The sequence below is a fragment of the Artemia sp. Qi Xiang Cuo genome, chromosome 20, assembly GCF_049724085.1.
Source record: "Artemia sp. Qi Xiang Cuo chromosome 20, ASM4972408v1, whole genome shotgun sequence".
NCBI classification, from domain to species: Eukaryota; Metazoa; Arthropoda; class Branchiopoda; order Anostraca; family Artemiidae; genus Artemia; species Artemia sp. Qi Xiang Cuo.
This window is the reverse complement of record NC_142813.1, coordinates 31831022-31851041: the sequence shown is the minus strand read 5'-3', so window position 1 is coordinate 31851041 and position 20020 is coordinate 31831022. Positions and strand designations below refer to the sequence as shown.

The 20020-nt window shown below is 36.9% G+C and overlaps 1 protein-coding gene across 3 annotated transcripts in view; it reads right to left on the bottom strand.

Annotated features, from left to right (window-relative positions):
- LOC148940099 (serpin I2-like) overlaps positions 1–20020 on the bottom strand; it is a 156582-nt gene that overhangs the window by 60254 nt on the left and 76308 nt on the right. For all 3 annotated transcript variants that reach the window (XM_089105932.1, XM_089105934.1, XM_089105933.1), the window contains exon 3: positions 11144–11317. In XM_089105932.1, coding sequence (XP_088962058.1) covers positions 11144–11317 — 174 coding nt within the window. The remainder of the gene's footprint in view (positions 1–11143; positions 11318–20020) is intronic.

The window sequence follows — 20020 nt, the reverse complement described above, 5'->3', positions numbered from 1 at the left end:
AAAAGATATATTTTCTAATTGGAAATCAGCTAGCCTACGCTGAACAAAATGGCTATCTCAAAGTTCTAATTTGATGTGTTAGGGGAAAGGATGGGCGTGGGGGGCTAGTTGCTCTTCAATCCCTTTTGACTTTTAAAAAGGGCACTAGCCCTTTGAATTTCCAATCGAATGAGCCTGTTTTGAAGTTTCTACGCCATTGCCTTCTATGAAAACCTTATATGCCCCCAGGGCATAACTTAAAAACCTTGCCCTGAGGGTTGTGGGGGAGTGTCCTCCTAAAAAATATATTTTCTATTTGGAAATCGTCTAGTCTACGCTGAATAAAATGGCTATCTCAAAATTCTGATTGGATGTGTTTGGGTGAATGATTGGCGTGGGGGGGGGCTAGTTGCCCTCCAACTACTTTCAAATATTAAAAAGGGCGCTTTGAAGCGCTTTGAATTCCCAATCGAATGAGCCTGTTTTGAAGTTTTTTTACGACAACGCCTTCTATAAGAAACCTTATATACCCCCAAGGCATAACTTAAAACCCTTGTCCTGAGGGTTTTGGGGGAGTGTCCTCCTCAAAAACATATTTTCTATCCGGAAATCCACTACGCTGAACAAAATGGCTATCTCAAAATTTTTATTAGATGTATTTGGGGGTAATGGGCGTAGGGGGACTAATTGCCCTCCAATCACTCTCAACTTTTAAAAAGGGCACTAGCCCTTTGAAGTTCCAATCGCATGAGCCAGTTTTGAAGTTTCTACAACAACGCCTTCTTTGAAAACCTCATACTTCCCCAGGGCAGAACTTAATACCCTTGCCCCGAGGGTTTTGGGGGAGTGTCCTCCTCAAAAAGATATTTTCTATCTGGAAATCAGCTATGCTCACAAAATGCCTATCTCAAATTTTTATTGGATGTGTTTGGGGGAATGATGGGCGTGGGGGGGGGGGGCTAGTTGCGATCCAATCACTTTCAACTATTAAAAAGGGCACTAGCCCTTTGAATTTCCAATCGAATGAGGCTGTTTTGAAGTTTCTACAACAACGCCTTCTATAAAAGCCTTGTTTGCCCCCAGGGCATAACTTAAAACCCTTGCCCTGATGGTTGTGGGGGAGCGTCCTCCTGAAAAGCCTATTTCCTAACTGGAAATCAACTACGTTGAACAAAATGGCTATCCCCCAATTTTGAGTGGATGTCTGTGGGGGAATGATGGGCGTGGGGGGCTAGGTGCCCTCCAATCCCTTTCGACTATGAAAAAGGGCACTACCCCTTTGAATTTCTAATCGAATGAGCCTCTTTTGAAGTTTCTACGACAACGCCTTCTATACAAACCTTATATGCCCCCAGGGCATAACTTAAAACCCTTGCCCTGAGGGTTGTAGGGGAGTGTCCTCCTCAAAAACATATTTTCTATCCAGAAATCAACTATGCTGAACAAAATGGTTATATTAAAATTGGGATTGGATGTGTTTGGGGGAATGATGGGCGTGGGGGGGGGGGCTAGTTGCCCTCCAGTCACTTTCGACAATTAAAAAAGGCACTAACCCTTTGAATTTCCAATCGAATGAGCCTGTTTTGAGGTTTCTACGACAATGCCTTCAATAAAAACTTTATATGCCACCAAGGCATAACTTAAAACCCTTGCCCTGAGGGTTGTGGGGGAGTGTCCTCCTAAAAAATATATATTTTCTATTTGGAAATCAACTAGCCTACGCTGAATAAAATGGCTATCCCAAAATTTTGATTGGATGTGTTAGGGGGGACGACGGACGTGGGGGGGGGGGGCTAGTTGCCTTCCAATCACTTTCGACTATTAAAAAGGGCACTAGCCCATTGAATTTCCAATCGAATGAGCCTGTTTTGAAGTTTCTACAACAGCGTCTTCAATAAAAAACCTTACATACCCCCAAGGCATAGCTTAAAACCCTTGTCCCGAGGGTTGTTGGGGAGTGTCCTCCTCAAAAACACATTTTCTATGTGGAAATCAACTACGCTGAACAAAATGCCTATCTCAAAATTTTGATTGGATGTGTTTGGGGGAATGATGGGTGTGGGGGGGGGGGAACAGGGGGAAACAGGGGTAAATATTTCCCCCGTGGGAAATGCTAAAGAAGGAAAATTTCTGATCTGCTGTCTCTAAGTTTGTTTTCGCCATTTCAGGAGGCATTCTCAAGATCAAGTGGTAAAGTATTACATCCTAAATCCTGGATAGCGGAAATAGGGGAAACTGGGGGGGGGGGGAATGCCAAACTGAGTTTCTTTTCACTTTTGGCAGTTATGATGACTCTACTGGGAGTAGGTACAAACACTGGGCAAAGGAAACCGGGGATGACAGCTGTGACGCTCAAAACTACGACTGCTTCCCCCCTCGTTTCCCTCCTTTAAGAGTCAAACGCACTACTACAACTTTCCTTTAAAGATATGACTTTAATCACTGAAGGAAGAAACAAGAAGAGGTAAAAAAAAGTGGTACGCAGTTGGCGCCCTGGTTCAGCAGCCTATTCGTTGCTGGCGTCAGATCTGTAGCACGCTCCATTACAGGCACACAGATCAGTGCACGGTAGTCAAGCCTTCATGCACTTGCATGGTGTCTTGCAGGCTTTATTGCAACCAACATTTGACCAGTTCATTATACGCCTTGGAAGCCTTGGGTAGCGTCGTCCGGACAGGATGCCACTCATCATTTACGAACTTCCATCTACATTCAGAGGGGGGAAGAAGGATTCTGAATGGGTTGGGCTGCTATTCACCAAATTCAACCAACCTGAAAGTGTGCACGTCTGGTGTGTTGAAAAAGGGTATCGGGAGTTGGTGGGATGCATTCAATCGGCCGCCCCATGGAAAACATGCATTTTCTCGCTTCGTAAGCACTCCGGACTTCGCTTGTCTGTTCTTAGCATGAAACTCCAAATCTGTCCACAAGCTCGTGCGTTCGCGGTCTCGTAGCAGTCGACGTAGACGACAAATCCAAGAACGCGTCAGTTTCATCGGGATAACTGCTCCAGGCATCAAAGGCTTTCGTCTTTCCAATGCCAGAAAAGGAAGATGCTGTATCGCAGCCTGTAAACACGTGGAAACTAGGCAAAGCTTTTGACTTTTGGGGGCTAAGGGTATGATGAATTTCGTGAGCCGGGATGATTCTGCACTGCTACTTCATACCAAAGTCCACCCAGAGCTCAATAAGTGGAACGTATGAGCAAGTGGCCACAGCTAGCACGAGCATATCTGTATCTACGGTTCGTATCATAACTTGTTGGTGACCAGACAGGTAGCAGTGAACGTGGAGGATAATTTGCGTATCTGTCTCTCCATGATCGCAAGGGACCAAATCATCTCGAGCAGCTGACACCGAAGGCACAACATCTGAATCCTTTGTGCTATAAACTTCTTTTCCAAACAAATTCATGCTTGCCAAGCGGTCTGCTAATTAGAAAGAACAGCTGCTCCTTGTTTTCGTCGGTAGGGAGGAAAGCAGCCCAGTTTCGAGGGATAGGAGTCGATTCACTTAGGCTGACTCGCTGTCTGAAACCTCTCCTTTCTCTTTCTCCTTTCTTCAAGCTGGTTTTGATGTACCTGTCCCATATCATGTCGATGCGACGGAATGTCTCTAGTTTTCTATGAATGTATGGTAGAAAAACTGTTCCCATGTAATATTTGAAAGATTTGCGAGATCCGTGTGCAAGCATGTGACCCGAGGCTGACCCATCGAATACTTTTGCACTGACTCGAGGAATAGTAGTTGGTATATCCATCAATGCTTCTAAACAAGTTGTAAGGTCAGATTTTGCAGCTTTCCCTAGGGATCCGCTGTCACTATTATTCTCCATGACCACACTGCCTTTTCTATGACGAGATCAATAAGAATTCTAAATAGGGATAGGTCACAGTCAGTCACCATCATCAGTAGAGTTACTAACTTATCAAAATTAAAACAAACTCCTTTTATACTAAACAAAATAATAACTTCCGGGTCAAAGCAAGTTACCGGTCCATTGACTTAAAAAGTTCATTAACTGTTCTTGAATTTTTTTAATACTGCTTTGAGTAAAGGTGGTACAAGTTTCTTCGAAATTGCAGGTCAAAGCAGGTTACCGGTCCATTGACTTAGAAAGTTCATTAACTGTTCTTGAATCTTGCAATACTGTGTTGAATATTCTTCCAATTAAAAATGAAATAATGCTGAATTTACAGGTGCTAAATTTATCATTTTATTCTTTTAATAGAAAATGAAATGTTGCTGATTCTGAAGTTGGTCTGTCATCCCCATATATACGACGTTACTATTATTCTCCATGACCACACTACCTTTTCTATGACGAAATCAATAAGAATTCAAAATAGGGATAGGTCCTTTTATTAGACAGTGAAACGAAAATATAAAACAAAGACTCTAAATATTTCGATGACACAGTCGGTCATCATCATCAGTAGAGTTACTATTTTATCAAAATTAAAACAAACTACTTTTATACTAAACAAAATAATCAATTCCGGGTCAAAGCAAGTTACCGGTCCATTGACTTAAAAAGTTCACTAACTGTTCTTGAATTTTTTAATACTGCCTTGAGTAAAGGTGGTACAAATTTCTTCGAAATTGCAGGTCAAAGCAGGTTACCGGTCCATTGACTTAGAAAGTTCATTAACTGTTCTTGAATCTTGTAATACTGTGTTGAATATTCTTCCAATTAAAAATGAAATATATACGACGTTAAAAGGACGACGTTTCACTGTCTAATAAAAGGACCTATCCCTATTTAGAATTCTTATTGATATCGTCATAGAAAAGGCAGTGTGGTCATGGAGAATAATAGTAACGTCGTATGTATGGGGATGACAGACCAACTTCAGAATCAGCAACATTTCATTTGCTATTAGAAGAATAAAATGACAAATTTAGCACCTGTAAATTCAGCATTATTTCATTTTTAATTGGGAGAATATTCAACACAGTACATTACAAGATACACAGTAGCTACAAGATTCAAGAACAGTTAATGAACTTTCTAAGTCAATTTGACCGGTAACCTGCTTTGACCTGCAATTTCGAAGAAACTTGTACCACCTTTACTCAAAGCAGTATTACAAGATTCAAGAACAGTTAGTGAACTTTTTAAGTCAATTGACCGGTAACTTGCTTTGACACAGAATTGATTATTTTGTTTAGTATAAAAGCAGTTAGTTTTAATTTTGATAAGTTAGTAACTCTACTGAGGATGATGACCGACTGTGTCATCGAAATATTTAGAGTCTTTGTTTTATATTTTCGATCCGCTATCAGACAGTGCAGGGGGAGTGGGCTGGTTCTCGTGCTTAAAAAACTCGTCCACGTCGCCGTCACGAGACTGGCAGGCAATGTACAACCTACCAAACAAAGAACAACTGTTTTTCAGACTAGAAATCTCTTGTTTCGCCTTTGACGGTTTCTTGGCTATCATATGAATAGTGGCAGATTATTTTTCTTAATAACTTATGTGACTTGCGTCGAGCATGTTGTCAGTCACTCTTCGGTAAGTTTTAATATTGTTTAGATCCAATTTTGTACGCGTTCCTCGCGCTTTGTACTACGTTACTGGGCCTGCCCTTCCTCGTTTCATGATTAAGGTCGTTTACTAATTCAGCAAATGGATTGCCCCTTCCTTCAATGACTTGAAGAAAGTCCTGAACACGGCACATGGATTGCATCTGTAATTTTGTGTGTCCTCATGATGCTTCAAGTTTTCTTCAGAAGAAGGGTTTGTGAAACTTTCTTCATACTCCTCAACGGCTCCTTGAACATCGGGACCTGATGTGATCCATCGAAGCATGGCATCTGGATTTTCGGTGAGTCCAATCAAACCGGCTGTTCCTTTCATTTTCTCGTTCATCGGTTCATGCGCTTGATCCATTGCCATGGAAGAAAAAGTGTGTTTTGTCTTTCGAACTGTGAAGTTTCCTTTCATAAACTCACAAAATACATCTGGGTTCTGGGTACTGAGGGGCAATCATGTCTCGAACGTGCACCGACAGCTATCTGGCGTAGTTCATGGGGTCCAGAGCGAACATCCACGGTAGAATCTTTCGCAGAGCATCGACATAAGGCATAAAATTTGACTGGCGGATGGATCGTACGAACATCAACAAAATCAGTTCAATATCAAGTACAGTTGACCAGTAGCTAAACTGTGCACTGAATTCTTATCTTGATTCACACCATTCATCGAAAGGTAGCACCTCATTGTCGCTCTCTTCATTCTCAGCAGCATACTCATCATATGCACGGTGCCAAAGGATATGAAGGACTGAAGTAGTTACTCGGTGAGCGTAACGGGACCTAGTAGCATGCGACCCTTTAAGAATAGCATCTGCCCTTCCTGTCGTTGTAACATCAGCTTGGACGAGAAGCTCGTCCCATTCAGATCCTTTCATCCAGTCTCCTAGCACTTTCAGGATATTCATTTCTATGTGCAGGCCACCGAAAACGACGATACACGAATCTTTCGGATGTATTTCTGGAAAGTTTCACTATATCAGTTTGGCCAGCGCATAGAGCGGCTGATTAGCTGTCAAAACTGGAGTCTGACCTGGGTTCAGATACGAGACAACTGTCTTAACCGAATTCATATTGTGAAGTATCATCGCTCCTAAATGCGCTTGATCCTTAAAAATAGGTAACAGTGCAATCGTGCTTTTTGGCCTTTCCACCGTCGATTTCCTATTGGACTGGAATGCAGCCCACGAGGCCGGCATCGAAGTACTTCTGTTCTGTTTCTCCGCTACTTTTTCTATATGATTCAACCAATCTTCTCCTACGGTCACATGCTGCTCTCCAGTGATGGATGGTTCGTCTATCGGTGCGATGCGAGGGACCAAAAGAATTTTTAAGGATACTGGACATTTTTATAAAGAAAAGATAAAAATCGAAGCCTGTCGTGACCATTTTCACCCCCTCCCCATAAGTTACTAGGGCACTCCGAGAACTTTTCATTACTACTTTCCATTACTAAAACTGTTTTTTCTTTCTAATACTCGAGAATAAAAACCGAATGTCGAGTTAAAAATGGCAAAACCAAACATTTCCCGTTTCCCCCTGCTGGTTGAATTTCACCCCCGCCCCATAGGGTTGTGGAACAATCCAAGCACTTTTCCCATGACTTTCCTTCAGTTTTTATCTAATGACGAATATAATCAGAAAATACCAAGCTGAAACAGGCAAAAAGATACTTTTTCGCATTTCCCCCCTTTGGGTGACTTTTACCCCCTGTTTCCCCCCTTTAGTGTGATCAGATTTATTGTGCCCCAGTCTCATTCAAAAGAGCACATCAAACTGAGTATGTGGACCAAGTTTCATACTTTTTTCCAAATTTGCATGAGTCATCCTCTTTCGTGGACTAAGCGACTAGACTACAAAGGACAAAATGAAAAGCAAAAACTTGTATATTTCATATATAACGAGTACGTTGTTAATATCAAATGAACGTTTTTACAAAAAAGACGGTTTTATGCTTCAATATTGCAATCGTAACTCTTTATTCTATGTTTTGGCAGTTGTAAATGAATTAATTTTTTCTAGGTCAATAAGTCATGACAACTCGGAGTTTAAATGTTAATAAACTCTATCTGTTTCAACGGCAGTTAATTACCACTAATTGAATTACCCTTTAATTTTCTCTAAAATATTACAGGGGTAACGATTTTTGGTACTTGGGCACTATATGGGCCTTTACAAGGAAACCAGTCACGAAAAACCCGTTTTTGACGGGTTAACCGCTATAGAGTAATAAATGATAGTGTGGTTTTTATTGCGTACACGATATTTAAACTATTGTTTTTTGGGGTTTAGGGGGGGAAGAGGTACCTAGGTTAGGTTACGTATTTAATATATGCTATGCTTTACCCCCCCCCCCCTTGTGTTCAAATATATAGTCCAAATTTGTTTATAAATTATTAAATATTCATCCTACTTTATTTTATTTAATTAGCATTAACCAAACTTGTATTTTTAAAAAGGCCCACATAAAGAAAGAAAAACGAGCAAAAATGGGGTTTTTATAGGCCAAATGAAGATAATGAAAAAACGAAGCGAATATTTCGAGAGGACAAACGCCTCTCTACTTCAGCGCGAAACGAAACGATGTATCAATAAAAGCCAAAAATTAAAAGAATTAAAACCAACTACCTAACAACTTTCTTCTTTTAATTCTCCTACAGCAAAAATAGGAAAATTCTTATCAGTGATATTTCGCCCACTAATTCAGGCTCAAAAATCTTATATTAAAAATTCCGCTGATTTTGTTTCCAAGGTAAAGCAAGTTTCGGTTAAACCAAATACAAGAATTGGCAGTTTTGATGCAGATTCAATGTATACCAATTGTGATCCTCAAAAGGCCGAACTGATTTTGGAGCATAAACTTAATTCTAACCCATCTATATCAGAAAATTCTACTCTTTCGAATCAGACACTTCGTTTGCTTACTGCCCTTTGTAACAGAACTTCTTTTTACTTCCATTATAGAGGCATTTTTTATAGACAGAAATATGGGCTTTCCATGGGTGCCCCCCTTTCTCCAATACAGGCTTATATTTTCATGGAACACTTTGAAGAAAGGGCTGTTTTGCAAAGTTCTTGTAGGCCTGAGTTTTGGGTTCGTTTTAAAGATGACATTTTTTATTTATGGGAGCATGGTGACGAGTCTCTGGGTTCTTTTCTTCACTTGCTCAATTCCTTGGATCCAAAACTTAAATTTACTCAGGAATCAGAGATAGAGAGGCGTCTTCCTTTCTTAGATGTTCTGGTGCACCGAAATGATTCATGTTTCGAGTTTAGTGTATATAGAAAAACCACACATAATGACCGTTACTTAAGTTATTCATCCAATCATTCTCCTACTGTGAAAAGAGGAGTTGTCATTTTTCTAGTTGATAGAGCATTGAAAGTTTGTTCAACGCGCTTCTTGGATTTAGAGCTCAACCACCTTAGAGATGTTTTATTAGGGAATGTTTATCCAATTAGTTTAATAAATTCCGTAATTGCAAAACGCATTAAAAGATTATCAGATAGTTCCACAGAAAACACAAATCAAAGGGAAAATTCAGTTTATCTTGGTCTCCCATACATTAAAGGGATTTCAGACAACATTTCAAAAAATCTAAGGAAAAATAACATTTACACTTATTATAGACCCAGGAAAACTATCAGGTCCCAAATTTATCAAGGTAAAGACCCTATCCCGATAGGTGAAAACTCCGGTGTCTACAGAATTCCTTGTTCGTGTGGGCTTTGGTATATTGGAAGAACTAATCAGCTACTTACAGATAGATTAACTCAGCACTCTAGTTCAATTAATAATACACTTAAAAAGCGGAAAAAAACAGAAAATTTTGACTCTGCCCTTGCACAGCACATTTTTGAAAAACCAGACTATACTATTTTGTTTAATCAAGCTAGTTTTATTTCGAATGATAAAGGTATTGTCCAGCACTACAGAGAAGCTGTTGAAATTTATAAATACCAACATTTAGGTCTAGCTTTAAACAGAGATTCTGGTGATTTAAGAATAAACGAGTCATATTTCGGTTTTCTCAAAAGAGAAGCCGATACTTTAGTAATCCCTGAAATAAACCTTGAACCACTTTCCCAATCATCTAATCAAACACATGAACAACCCCTTAGGTCTCAAAGGGTGTCTTCAAGAAATGCCTTAATTAAAATCCGAAATCAAATGACATAGTTTTCCAACTTATTTAATTGCTGGTTCGTTTTGTTTTTCGAGTGAATGAATTGAGTCCTTTCCTTGTTCAGTTGTTTGCTAGTATCCGTCGATGGGAGTTCATTTTTTTTGTATTTTGTGCAAATCGCGGATATTGGCGAATAACTCGCTTTTATGGTTTTTAGGTAGTTGGTTTTAATTCTTTTAATTTTTGGCTTTTATTGGTACATCGTTTCGTTTCGCGCTGAAGAAGAGAGGCGTTTGTCCTCTCGAAATATTCGCTTCGTTTTTTCAGTATCTTCATTTGGCCTATAAAAACCCCATTTTTGCTCGTTTTTCTTTCTTTATGTGATGTCAGGCCAATGTGGTTTAAGAAATTATCAAGGCCCACATAATGCCCAAGTACCCGATACATAAAAAAAAAAAAAAACGATCAAAAATTTGTTTATATACATTTTTGTGACGTTTTTACGAGTTAAATAAACACTCACCCTGGATACGGCCTTGAAAGCTTGTCATGTGTGAGTTCTTTACGTGTTTCTCTTTTCTTTGTTCAGCGCTTGTGGGTTTCCCTCATTTTTATGTTATTTTTAGTATATATTAATCCATTTAATATACTTTTTTCACTGCTAACAAAGGCTTCCGCATGTGAAGCGGAAATATTCAGCCATTTATTAATAGATGAAAGGCAGTGCTGTCTAAGAAACTATATATTCGCTATAAAAATGGACACATTGATAATACGAGTAGTTTTATACTATTTTATAAAATCAGTACTTTTTTTTTGCCTCCTTAACTTTCGTGTAAAACACCCGAAAAGTAGACTGACATTTGAGAAATTTCGATAGATTTGAATTTGGGCTTTTGACCACAGCAATTTTTATTTTCTTGATTTTTTTTTGTCAAAAATAAAATCATTTAGTAAGATTCAAATGATGTTAAAAACGAGCTGCACCCGAGCCAAAAAGTAATTTTACTATTGTATTGCCAGTCCACATTGACCGAAAAATTGTGCGGATTACGAGGATGGATCAAAGCGTATCTACCCGTACAAATTGAAAAAATCGATGTTCTCATTGTGATCCCATTAACAAAGATGGTGCAGAGTTTCCCTGAGAATCACGCTTTAATCAGTGTCTGCCCGCACAACATTTTTGCTCTGTATCGATAACAAAGGAAACACACGGAACCCAACCCACAACATACCCACTCACGTACGAAGTGGGCCGAATCTTGAGACTTCGTCGATTTTCAAATGATTATTAACTCATTACAAAACGATCGTCCTAGTTTTGGCGTTCATTTATCCCCCAATCCTTCCACCGGGTCCTACGCTCGAACATAAGTTCTTTGCGCGTGCCACACCTACATATCTTTTTTAAATACAAATGATAAAAGAAAAAAAAGATATATATTATCTTGATAAAATATGTTAGTATAACCTTAACAAGAAAAGAAAGGACTACAGACCTTGAAACTCTTCATGACATGAGAAAACTGTTCTCTCGTATCGTTTGTAAGGCCTGTTATATTTTCAATTTCTTGTTGAACTTCTTCAGTGGCCCCCTCTGAAAGCATCGCCAATCCAGATGCAATATTAAAAGGAGAAAACAACATGTTTGCTGAATGATATTTAGACGATTCCTGAAAAAGTCAAAATACCTTATTTCACTTATTTTTTAGTTGTTCAACCACAATATCTAAGTCAACCATTTTCGATGTCACTCATCGCAAAAAATGAAATGTGCTTTTTCTAGGTCAAATATATCTAGGCCATAAGGTCAAATAATATTGGCATTAGTATCGATATACACAGTCCGGAACCTACAAGAAAACCCACAGTAAGGGTGTACACAGTCCAGAACCTACATGAAAACTTACATTGAATTGCATAAGAAAACTCAAGCCTGAGACATTAAACTTACACGTGAACATTTTGAAAAGCTGGCAAGGTTTTTTGCTATTGATATGAATTGCACATGGAAACAGTTTGACGTGTTTGGGGAGATTACGTTCCTTGGCACCTTTTCAGAGTATTTACTTATGGATACCTTTCCAAGCAACGTGATTAAACACGCTTTTACAATAGGAATTGTTTGATTGACATTTTTGCAAAAAGGGATAAGGAATTCGCTAATTGGACACTATGAACGATATTAATTAAAGTTTTGAATAATAGGAGTGTGATTGATTCTAATTAGTGATTGGATAATTTTTTTAACAAGAAATCTCTGAATAAAATATTTTTGGAGCATGTACTTGACGATGGAGAAAAAGGCTTAAAGTGATTAGCAATTACGAGCGGGGATTCCCCCACTGGTTCCTGCATTGCCTTACGTTCCTTGACACCTTTCCAGAGCATGTACTTGACGATGGCGAAAAAGGGTTAAAGTGATTAGCAGTAACGAGCGGGGGTTCCCCACTGGTTCATGAATTGCCTTATGTTCCTTGGTACCTTTCCAGAGCATGTACTTGACGATAGAGAAAAAAGGGTTAAAGTGATTAGCAGTTACGAGCGGGGGTTCCCCACTGGTTCATGAATTGCCTTATGTTCCTTGGTACTTTTCCAGAGCATGTACTTGACGATAGAGAAAAAAGGGTTAAAGTGATTAGCAGTTAAGGTAACCTCAATGGCGTTTGATCAGTGTTGTCAGTTTAAAATAAGGTCCAACGTTATAGTATACTAAAAAGTTGATACTAAGAGATATGTAGATGGCAAGAAAATAAGCTTAATAAAGAAATTCAGAACAAACCATAGAAATCCTTGCAAATCAAGTAGTAAGGTGTATGTGAGTACGAACCATCAAGGATCATAAGCACCAATGACCCTAACCAGCAGAGACATCAACCCTCCATAGGTCCCCTATCCCCAAACTCGAAGAGCCCCCCCTCCCGACAACGTTTTGGCCCCCCTCCCCCCATTTTTTTCTTTTTTTTTGGCAATTGATATTTTTCTGATAACAAGTATTATTCATTACGATCGTAGCTTTCAAATGCGAAACTTAAGTTCATTTTTGGATTGAAAAATAAACTATTTCTGTAAAATCTGAGTTAATAAGAGTTTTTGACCGTAAACTCTAGTTTTTTGCAAGAAAATTATGGATAATACAATTCTCTGGTTCAAATGTGAAACTTAAGTCCATGACCGTAAACTCTAGTTTTTTGTAAGAAAATTATGGAAAATACAATTCTCTGGTTTATAGGTGAAACTTAAGTCCAGGTATGGATCGAAAAATAAAACTATTTCTGTAGAATCTGAGCTAATAAGGGTTTTTGACCGTAAACTCTAGTTTCCTGTAAGAAAATTATGGAAAATACAGTTCTCTGGTTCAAATGTGAAACTTAAGTACCTTTTAGGATCGAAAAAATAAAACTATTTCTGTAAAATCTGAGCTAATAAGGGTTTTTGACCGTAAACTATAATTTTTTGTATGAAAATTATGGAAAATGAAATTTTCTGATTCAAATGTGAATCGTAAGTCCGTTTTTGAATCGAAAAAATAAATTATTTCTTTAAAATCTGAGCTAAAAAGTGTTTTTAACCATAAACTTAAGTTTTTTTTTGTAAGAAAATTATGGAAAGTACAATTCTCTGGTTCGAATATGAAACTTAAGTCCATTTATGGATCGAAAAATAAAACTATTTCCGTAAAATCTGAGATAATGAGGGTCTCTGACCGTAAACTCTAGTTTTTTTTAAGAAAATTATGAAAAATACAATTCTCTGCTTCAAATGCGAAACTTAAGTCCTTTTTAGGATCGAAAAAATAAAACTATTTCCGTAAAATCTGAGCTAATTAGGGTTTTTGATCGTAAACTATAATTTTTTGTAAGAAAATAATGGAAAATACAATTCTCTGGTTCAAATGTGAAACTTAAGTCCCTTTTTGGATTGAAAAATAAAACTATTTCTGTAAAATCTGAGTTAATAAGGGTTTTTGACCGTAAACTCTAGTTTTTTGTCAGAAAATTATGGAAAATGAAATTCTCTGGTTCAAATCTGAAACTTAAGTCCATTTATGGATAGAAAAAATTAAATTATTTCCGTAAAATATAAGCTAATATGGGTTTTTGACCGTAAACTCTAGTTTTTTGTAAGGAAATTACGGAAAATACAATTCTCTGGTTCATAGGTGAAACTCAAGTCCAGGTATGGATCGAAAAATAAACTGTTTCTGCAGAATCTGAGCGAAAAAGGGTTTTTGACCATAAACTCTAGTTTCCTGTAAGAAAATTATAGAAAATACAATTCTCTGGTTCAAATTTGAAACTTAAGTCCTTTTTAGGATCGAAAAAATAAATTATTTCTTTAAAATCTGAGCTAATAAGGGTTTTTGACCGTAAACTATAGTTTTTTGTAAGAAATTTATGGAAAATACAATTCTCTGGTACAGGTGTGAAACTTAAGTCTATTTTTGAATTGAAAAATAAAACTATATTCGTAAAATCTGAACTAATAATTCAATATTTTTTTTTATAAAAAAAAACTTTTTTTTTAAACTTCGAAATTTTTTCAACTTTATTTATTTTTTTCTTTTTGTACATATCTTAAAATGTCAAAATATGCTTACGGTTCTAAAAATTGTGCTCTATGATTGGTTAGAGACATGATGTGGCTTTCCTACTGGTATTCTATGACCGGTTATCGACACCACCTAATCTACTGCATGCATTTAATCAGTATTTTTTACGCAGTGGAACGATAAACACACAAGTCATATCTTATAAAAAAGTGAAAATGGAACATTTTAATAAAGTGTGTTCACATAACAAGGTTATTGTAGCATTGAATGCCGACAAGGAGAAGTATTTGAGCTATGAAACAAGTACAAGTGGTAGCACTATTGGAAATGTATGCATGCATTGTCATGACAGTAAGAAATTAAATTTCTTTGGAATACTGAAAAAATTCAACTCTTATGTTGATGGTTATGCGAGATTTAAATTTCCAGAGATGATTGCACTCAAAGAGAATGCTAACATAAAAATAATTGTTGATGATAGAGGACAACTCATTGCTACTGCTGCAGGTAACACATTACCTACGGATACATCCAATCATCAGCTTTCGGGTATTAGCATTCAACGGAAGGCTAATAAGAGAAAGGCCTACTCTGCTACTAATATCGTAAACCATATCTTGCTTACGTGCTGAAACTGTTACCTGTGTAAAAATAATGTGTTAATAAATTATGCAAAGTCGACATAGCTTTATTTCATTTTTTAACATTAATTTAGACGAGGTTACGTGCGCGCACGTAACCTCGTCTAAATTAACCTTTAAAAAGCCTTTCTTTTATTAGCCTTCCGTTGAATGCTAATACCCGAAAGCTGATGATTGGATGTATCCGTAGGTAATGTGTTACCTGCAGCAGTAGCAAGGAGTTGTCCTCTATCATCAACAATTATTTTTATGTTAGCATTCTCTTTGAGTGCAATCATCTCTGGAGATCTCAATCTCGCATAACCACCATCATAAGAGTTGAATGTTTTCGGTATTCCAAAGAAATTTAATTTCTTACTGTCATGACAATGTATGCATACATTTCCAATAGTGCTATCACTTGTACTTGTTTCATAGTTCAAATACTTCTCCTTGTCGGCATTCAATGCTACAATAACCTTGTTATGTGAACACAATCCATTAAAATGTTCCATCTTCACTTTTTTTTAAAGATATGACTTATGTGTTTATCGTTCCACTGCGTAAAAAATACTGATTTAATACATGCAATAGACTAGGTAGTGTCGATAACCGGTCATAGAATACCAGTGGGAAAGCCACATCATGTCTCTGACCAATCAGAGAGCACAATTATAACCGTAAGCATATTTTAGAACCGTATATTAGAACCGTAAGCATATTTTGACATTTTAAGATATGTACAAAAAGAAAAAAATAAATAAAGTTGAAAAAATTTCGAAGTTTAAAAAAAAAGTTTGTATATATGAAAAAAAAATATTGAATTATTAGTTCAGATTTTACGGATAGAGTTTTATTTTTCAATCCAAAAATATACTTAAGTTTCACGCCTGTACCAGAGAATTGTATTTTCCATAACTTTCTTACAAAAAACTATAGTTTACGGTCAAAAACCCTTATTAGCTCAGATTTTAAAGAAATAATTTATTTTTTCGATCCTAAAAAGGACTTAAGTTTCAAATTTGAACCAGAGAATTGTATTTTCCATAATTTTCTTAAAGGAAACTAGAGTTTACGGTCAAAAACCCTTATTAGCTCAGATTCTACAGAAATAGTTTTATTTTTCGATCCTAAAAAGGACATAAGTTTCACCTTTGAACCAGAGAATTGTATTTTCCATAATTTTCTTACAGGAAACTAGAGTTTATGGTCAAAAACTCTTTTTCGCTCAGATTCTACAGAAATAGTTTATTTTTCGATCCATACCTGGACTTGAGTTTCACCTATGAACCAGAGAATTGTATTTTCCAAAATTTTCTTACAAAAACTAGAGTTTACGGTCAAAAACCCATATTAGCTTAGATTTTACGGAAATAGTTTAATTTTTTCGATCTATAAATGGACTTAAGTTTCAGATTTGAACCAGAGAATTTTATTTTCCATAATTTTCTTACAAAAAACTAGAGTTTACGGTCAAAAACCCTTATTAACTCAGATTTTATAGACATATTTTTATTTTTCGATCCAAAAAGGGACTTAAGTTTCACATTTGAACCAGAGAATTGTAGTTTCCATTATTTTCTTACAAAAAACAATAGTTTACGATCAAAAACCCTAATTAGCTCAGATTTTACGGAAATAGTTTTATTTTTTCGATCCTAAAAAGGACTTAAGTTTCACATTTGAAGCAGAGAATTGTATTTTCCATAATTTTCTTTAAAAAAAACTAAAGTTTACGGTCAAAGACCCCCATTATCTCAGATTTTACAGAAATAGTTTTATTTTTCGATCCATAAATGGACTTAAGTTTCATATTTGAACCAGAAAATTGTATTTTCCATAATTATTTTCCATAATTATGTATTTTCCATTTCCATAATCCATAACATTTTCCATCTTACAAAAAACTAGAGTTTACGGTCAAAAACCCTTATTAGCTCAGATTTTAAAGAAATAATCTATTTTTTAGATCCAAAAATGGACTTAAGATTCACATTTGAATCAGAGAATTGTATTTTCCATAATTTTCTTACAAAAAACTAGAGTTTACGGTCAAAAACCCTTATCAACTCAGATTTTACAGACATAGTTTTATTTTTTCGATCCTAAAAAGGACTTAAGTTTCACATTTGAACCAGAGAATTGTATTTTCCATAATTTTCTTACAGGAAACTAGATTTTACGGTCAAAAACCCTTATTAGCTCAGATTCTACAGAAATAGTTTTATTTTTCGATCCATACCTGGACTTAAGTTTCACCTATGAACCAGAGAATTGTATTCCCCATAATTTTCTTACTAAAAGCTAGATTTTACGGTCATGGACTTAAGTTTCACATTTGAACCAGAGAAGTGTATTTTCCATAATTTTCTTGCAAAAAATTAGAGTTTACGGTCAAAAACCCTTATTAGCTCAGATTTCAAAGAAATAATTTATTTCTTCGATCCATAAATGGACTTAAGATTCACATTTGAATCAGAGAATTGTATTGTCCATAATTTTCTTACAAAAAACTAGAGTTTACGGTCAAAAACCCTTATTAACTCAGATTTTACAGAAATAGTTTTATTTTTCGATCCTAAAAAGGACTTAAGTTTCACGTTTGAACCAAAGAATTGTATTTTCCATAATTTTATTACAGGAAACTAGAGTTTACGGTCAAAAACCCTTATTAGCTCAGATTCTACAGAAATAGTTTTATTTTTCGATCCATACCTGGACTTAAGTTTCACCTATGAACCACAGAATTGTATTTTCCATAATTTTCTTCCAAAAAGCTAGAGTTTACGGTCATGAACTTAAGTTTCACATTTGAACCAGAGAATTGTATTTTCCATAATTTTCTTGCAAAAAACTAGAGTTTACGGTCAAAAACTCTTATTAACTCCGAATTTACATAAATATTTTATTTTGTGATCAAAAAAAGGACTTAGGTTTTACATTTGAAAGATACGATCGTAATGAATGATACTTGTTATGAGAAAAAATGTCAATTGCCAAAAAAAAAAAATGGGGGAGGGGGCCGAAAAAGTTGGAGGGAGGGGGCGCCCTTCGAGTTTGGGGGTAGGGGACCGATGGAGGGTTGATGTCTCTGCTGATTTAGGTCATTGGTGCTTATGATCCTTGATGGTTCGTATTCACATACACCTTACTACTTGATTTGCAGCGATTTCTATGGTTTGTTCTGAATTTCTTTATTAAAATTATTTTCTTGCCATCTACGTCTCTCTTAGTATCAACTTTTTAGTGTACTATAACGTTGATCCTTATTTTAAACTGACAACACTGTTCAAATGCCATTGAGGTTACCTTAACTGCTAATCACTTTAACCCTTTTTTCTCTATCGTCAAGTACATGCTCTGGAAAGGTACCAAGGAACATAAGGCAATTCATGAACCAGTGGGGAATCCCCGCTCGTAACTGCTATTCATTTTAACCCTTTTTCTCCATCGTCAAGTACATGCTCTGGAAAGGTGCCAAGGAACGTAAGGCAATTCAGGAACCAGTGGGGGAATCCCCACTCGTAATTGCTAATCACTTTAACCCTTTTTCTCCATCGTCTATTACATGCTCCAAAAATATTTTATTCAGAGATTTCTTGTTAAAAAAATTATCCAATCACTAATTAGAATCAATCACACTCCTTTTATTCAAAACATTAATTAATATCGTTCATAGTGTCCAATTAGCGAATTCCTTATCCCTTTTTGCAAAAATGTCAATCAAACAATTCCTATTGTAAAAGCGTGTTTAATCACGTTGCTTGGAAAGGTATCCATAAGTAAATACTCTGAAAAGGTGCCAAGGAACGTAATCTCCCCAAACACGTCAAACTGTTTCCATGTGCAATTCATATCAATAGCAAAAAACCTTGCCAGCTTTTCAAAATGTTCACGTGTAAGTTTAATGTCTCAGGCATGGGTTTTTTTATGCAATTCAATGTAAGTTTTCATGTAGGTTCTGGACTGTGTACACCCTTACTGTGGGTTTTCTTGTAGGTTCCGGACTGTGTATATCGATACTACTATTGGCTACATTTCATCGTAGACAAAATTTTTCTGAATATGATAAATCAATCCAAAATCTTTGACCCTTCAACCCAACTCTACTTACCTTCAAAGTTGCCTGATCTTGTTTAGTCATAAACTAAGGTCGAACCAACTTCACTTATCTTGGCTCCGTGCTGTATAATGACGGCTCGATAGAAAAAGAGGTGTGCAGCCGAGTTTCAAAAGCCTCGTCTATCGTTGGAAGGCTCAACAATCTCTGTAGAATGCCGCCTGTATCTAGGCGCACGAAAATGCGAATTTATAATGCATCCGTAAGCTCGGTCCTCCTCTATGCAGCGGAAACCTGGCCTCTCGAATCAACAATCCTCAGCATGATAGACGTCTGCCAGACGAAACAGCTTCGTCGGATTGAGGGACTCCAATGGGACGATTTTGTAAGCAACGCAAGGTTGCTCGCACTCACCTCCCAAGTGCAATTCTCAGTCCAAACAGCGCAGCGTACTCTCAGATGCTTCGGACACCTCCTAAGTATGCCGACGACAACCCCCGCCCGAATGGTCTATGATTTTGACGCTAAAGCTCATGGCTGGTCCCGCCCGAGGGGCAGACCACAGACAATGTGGAAGGATAGCGTCAACAAATTCCTGGAGATGGCTAACATTGCTGTCGACGAGGCCCCACTAGTAGCAGCAGACCGGTCAGCCTGGAGGAGCAGAGTTACGACACTCTCTACGCCACCCCCAACGCGGCAGGAGGCTGAAGTCAAGCCTTGGAGGGTCCTGTAGAATAAACTTGAAATTTTTGCTAGGTCAAATAAAACTTCCTTCATTTCCAGAAATGGTTAGGCTGGTCCTTTATAACTCTCATTAGTCCATAGAGATATGAATAAAAATAAAATAAAACTTATATCAATTGGAAAATAGCTCCAAACCTATTTCTAGAGTAAAAAAGCAGCAATGAAACTACCCTTCAAACTCACAAGTAATTAGACATGCTCTTGTGTGGGAATCACAGAAAACTTGTTTGTCCCCCCCCTCTAGAACAAACTTCTGCTAGAGTTAGATTCACTTACCAACTATTTAGGATTTATTACACCATTTATTATCAATTACTAACTACAACGATTTATTATAGATTATAATTATATAGATATTTCATATTTAAGACAAAATCTATATGGTTACATATAATTC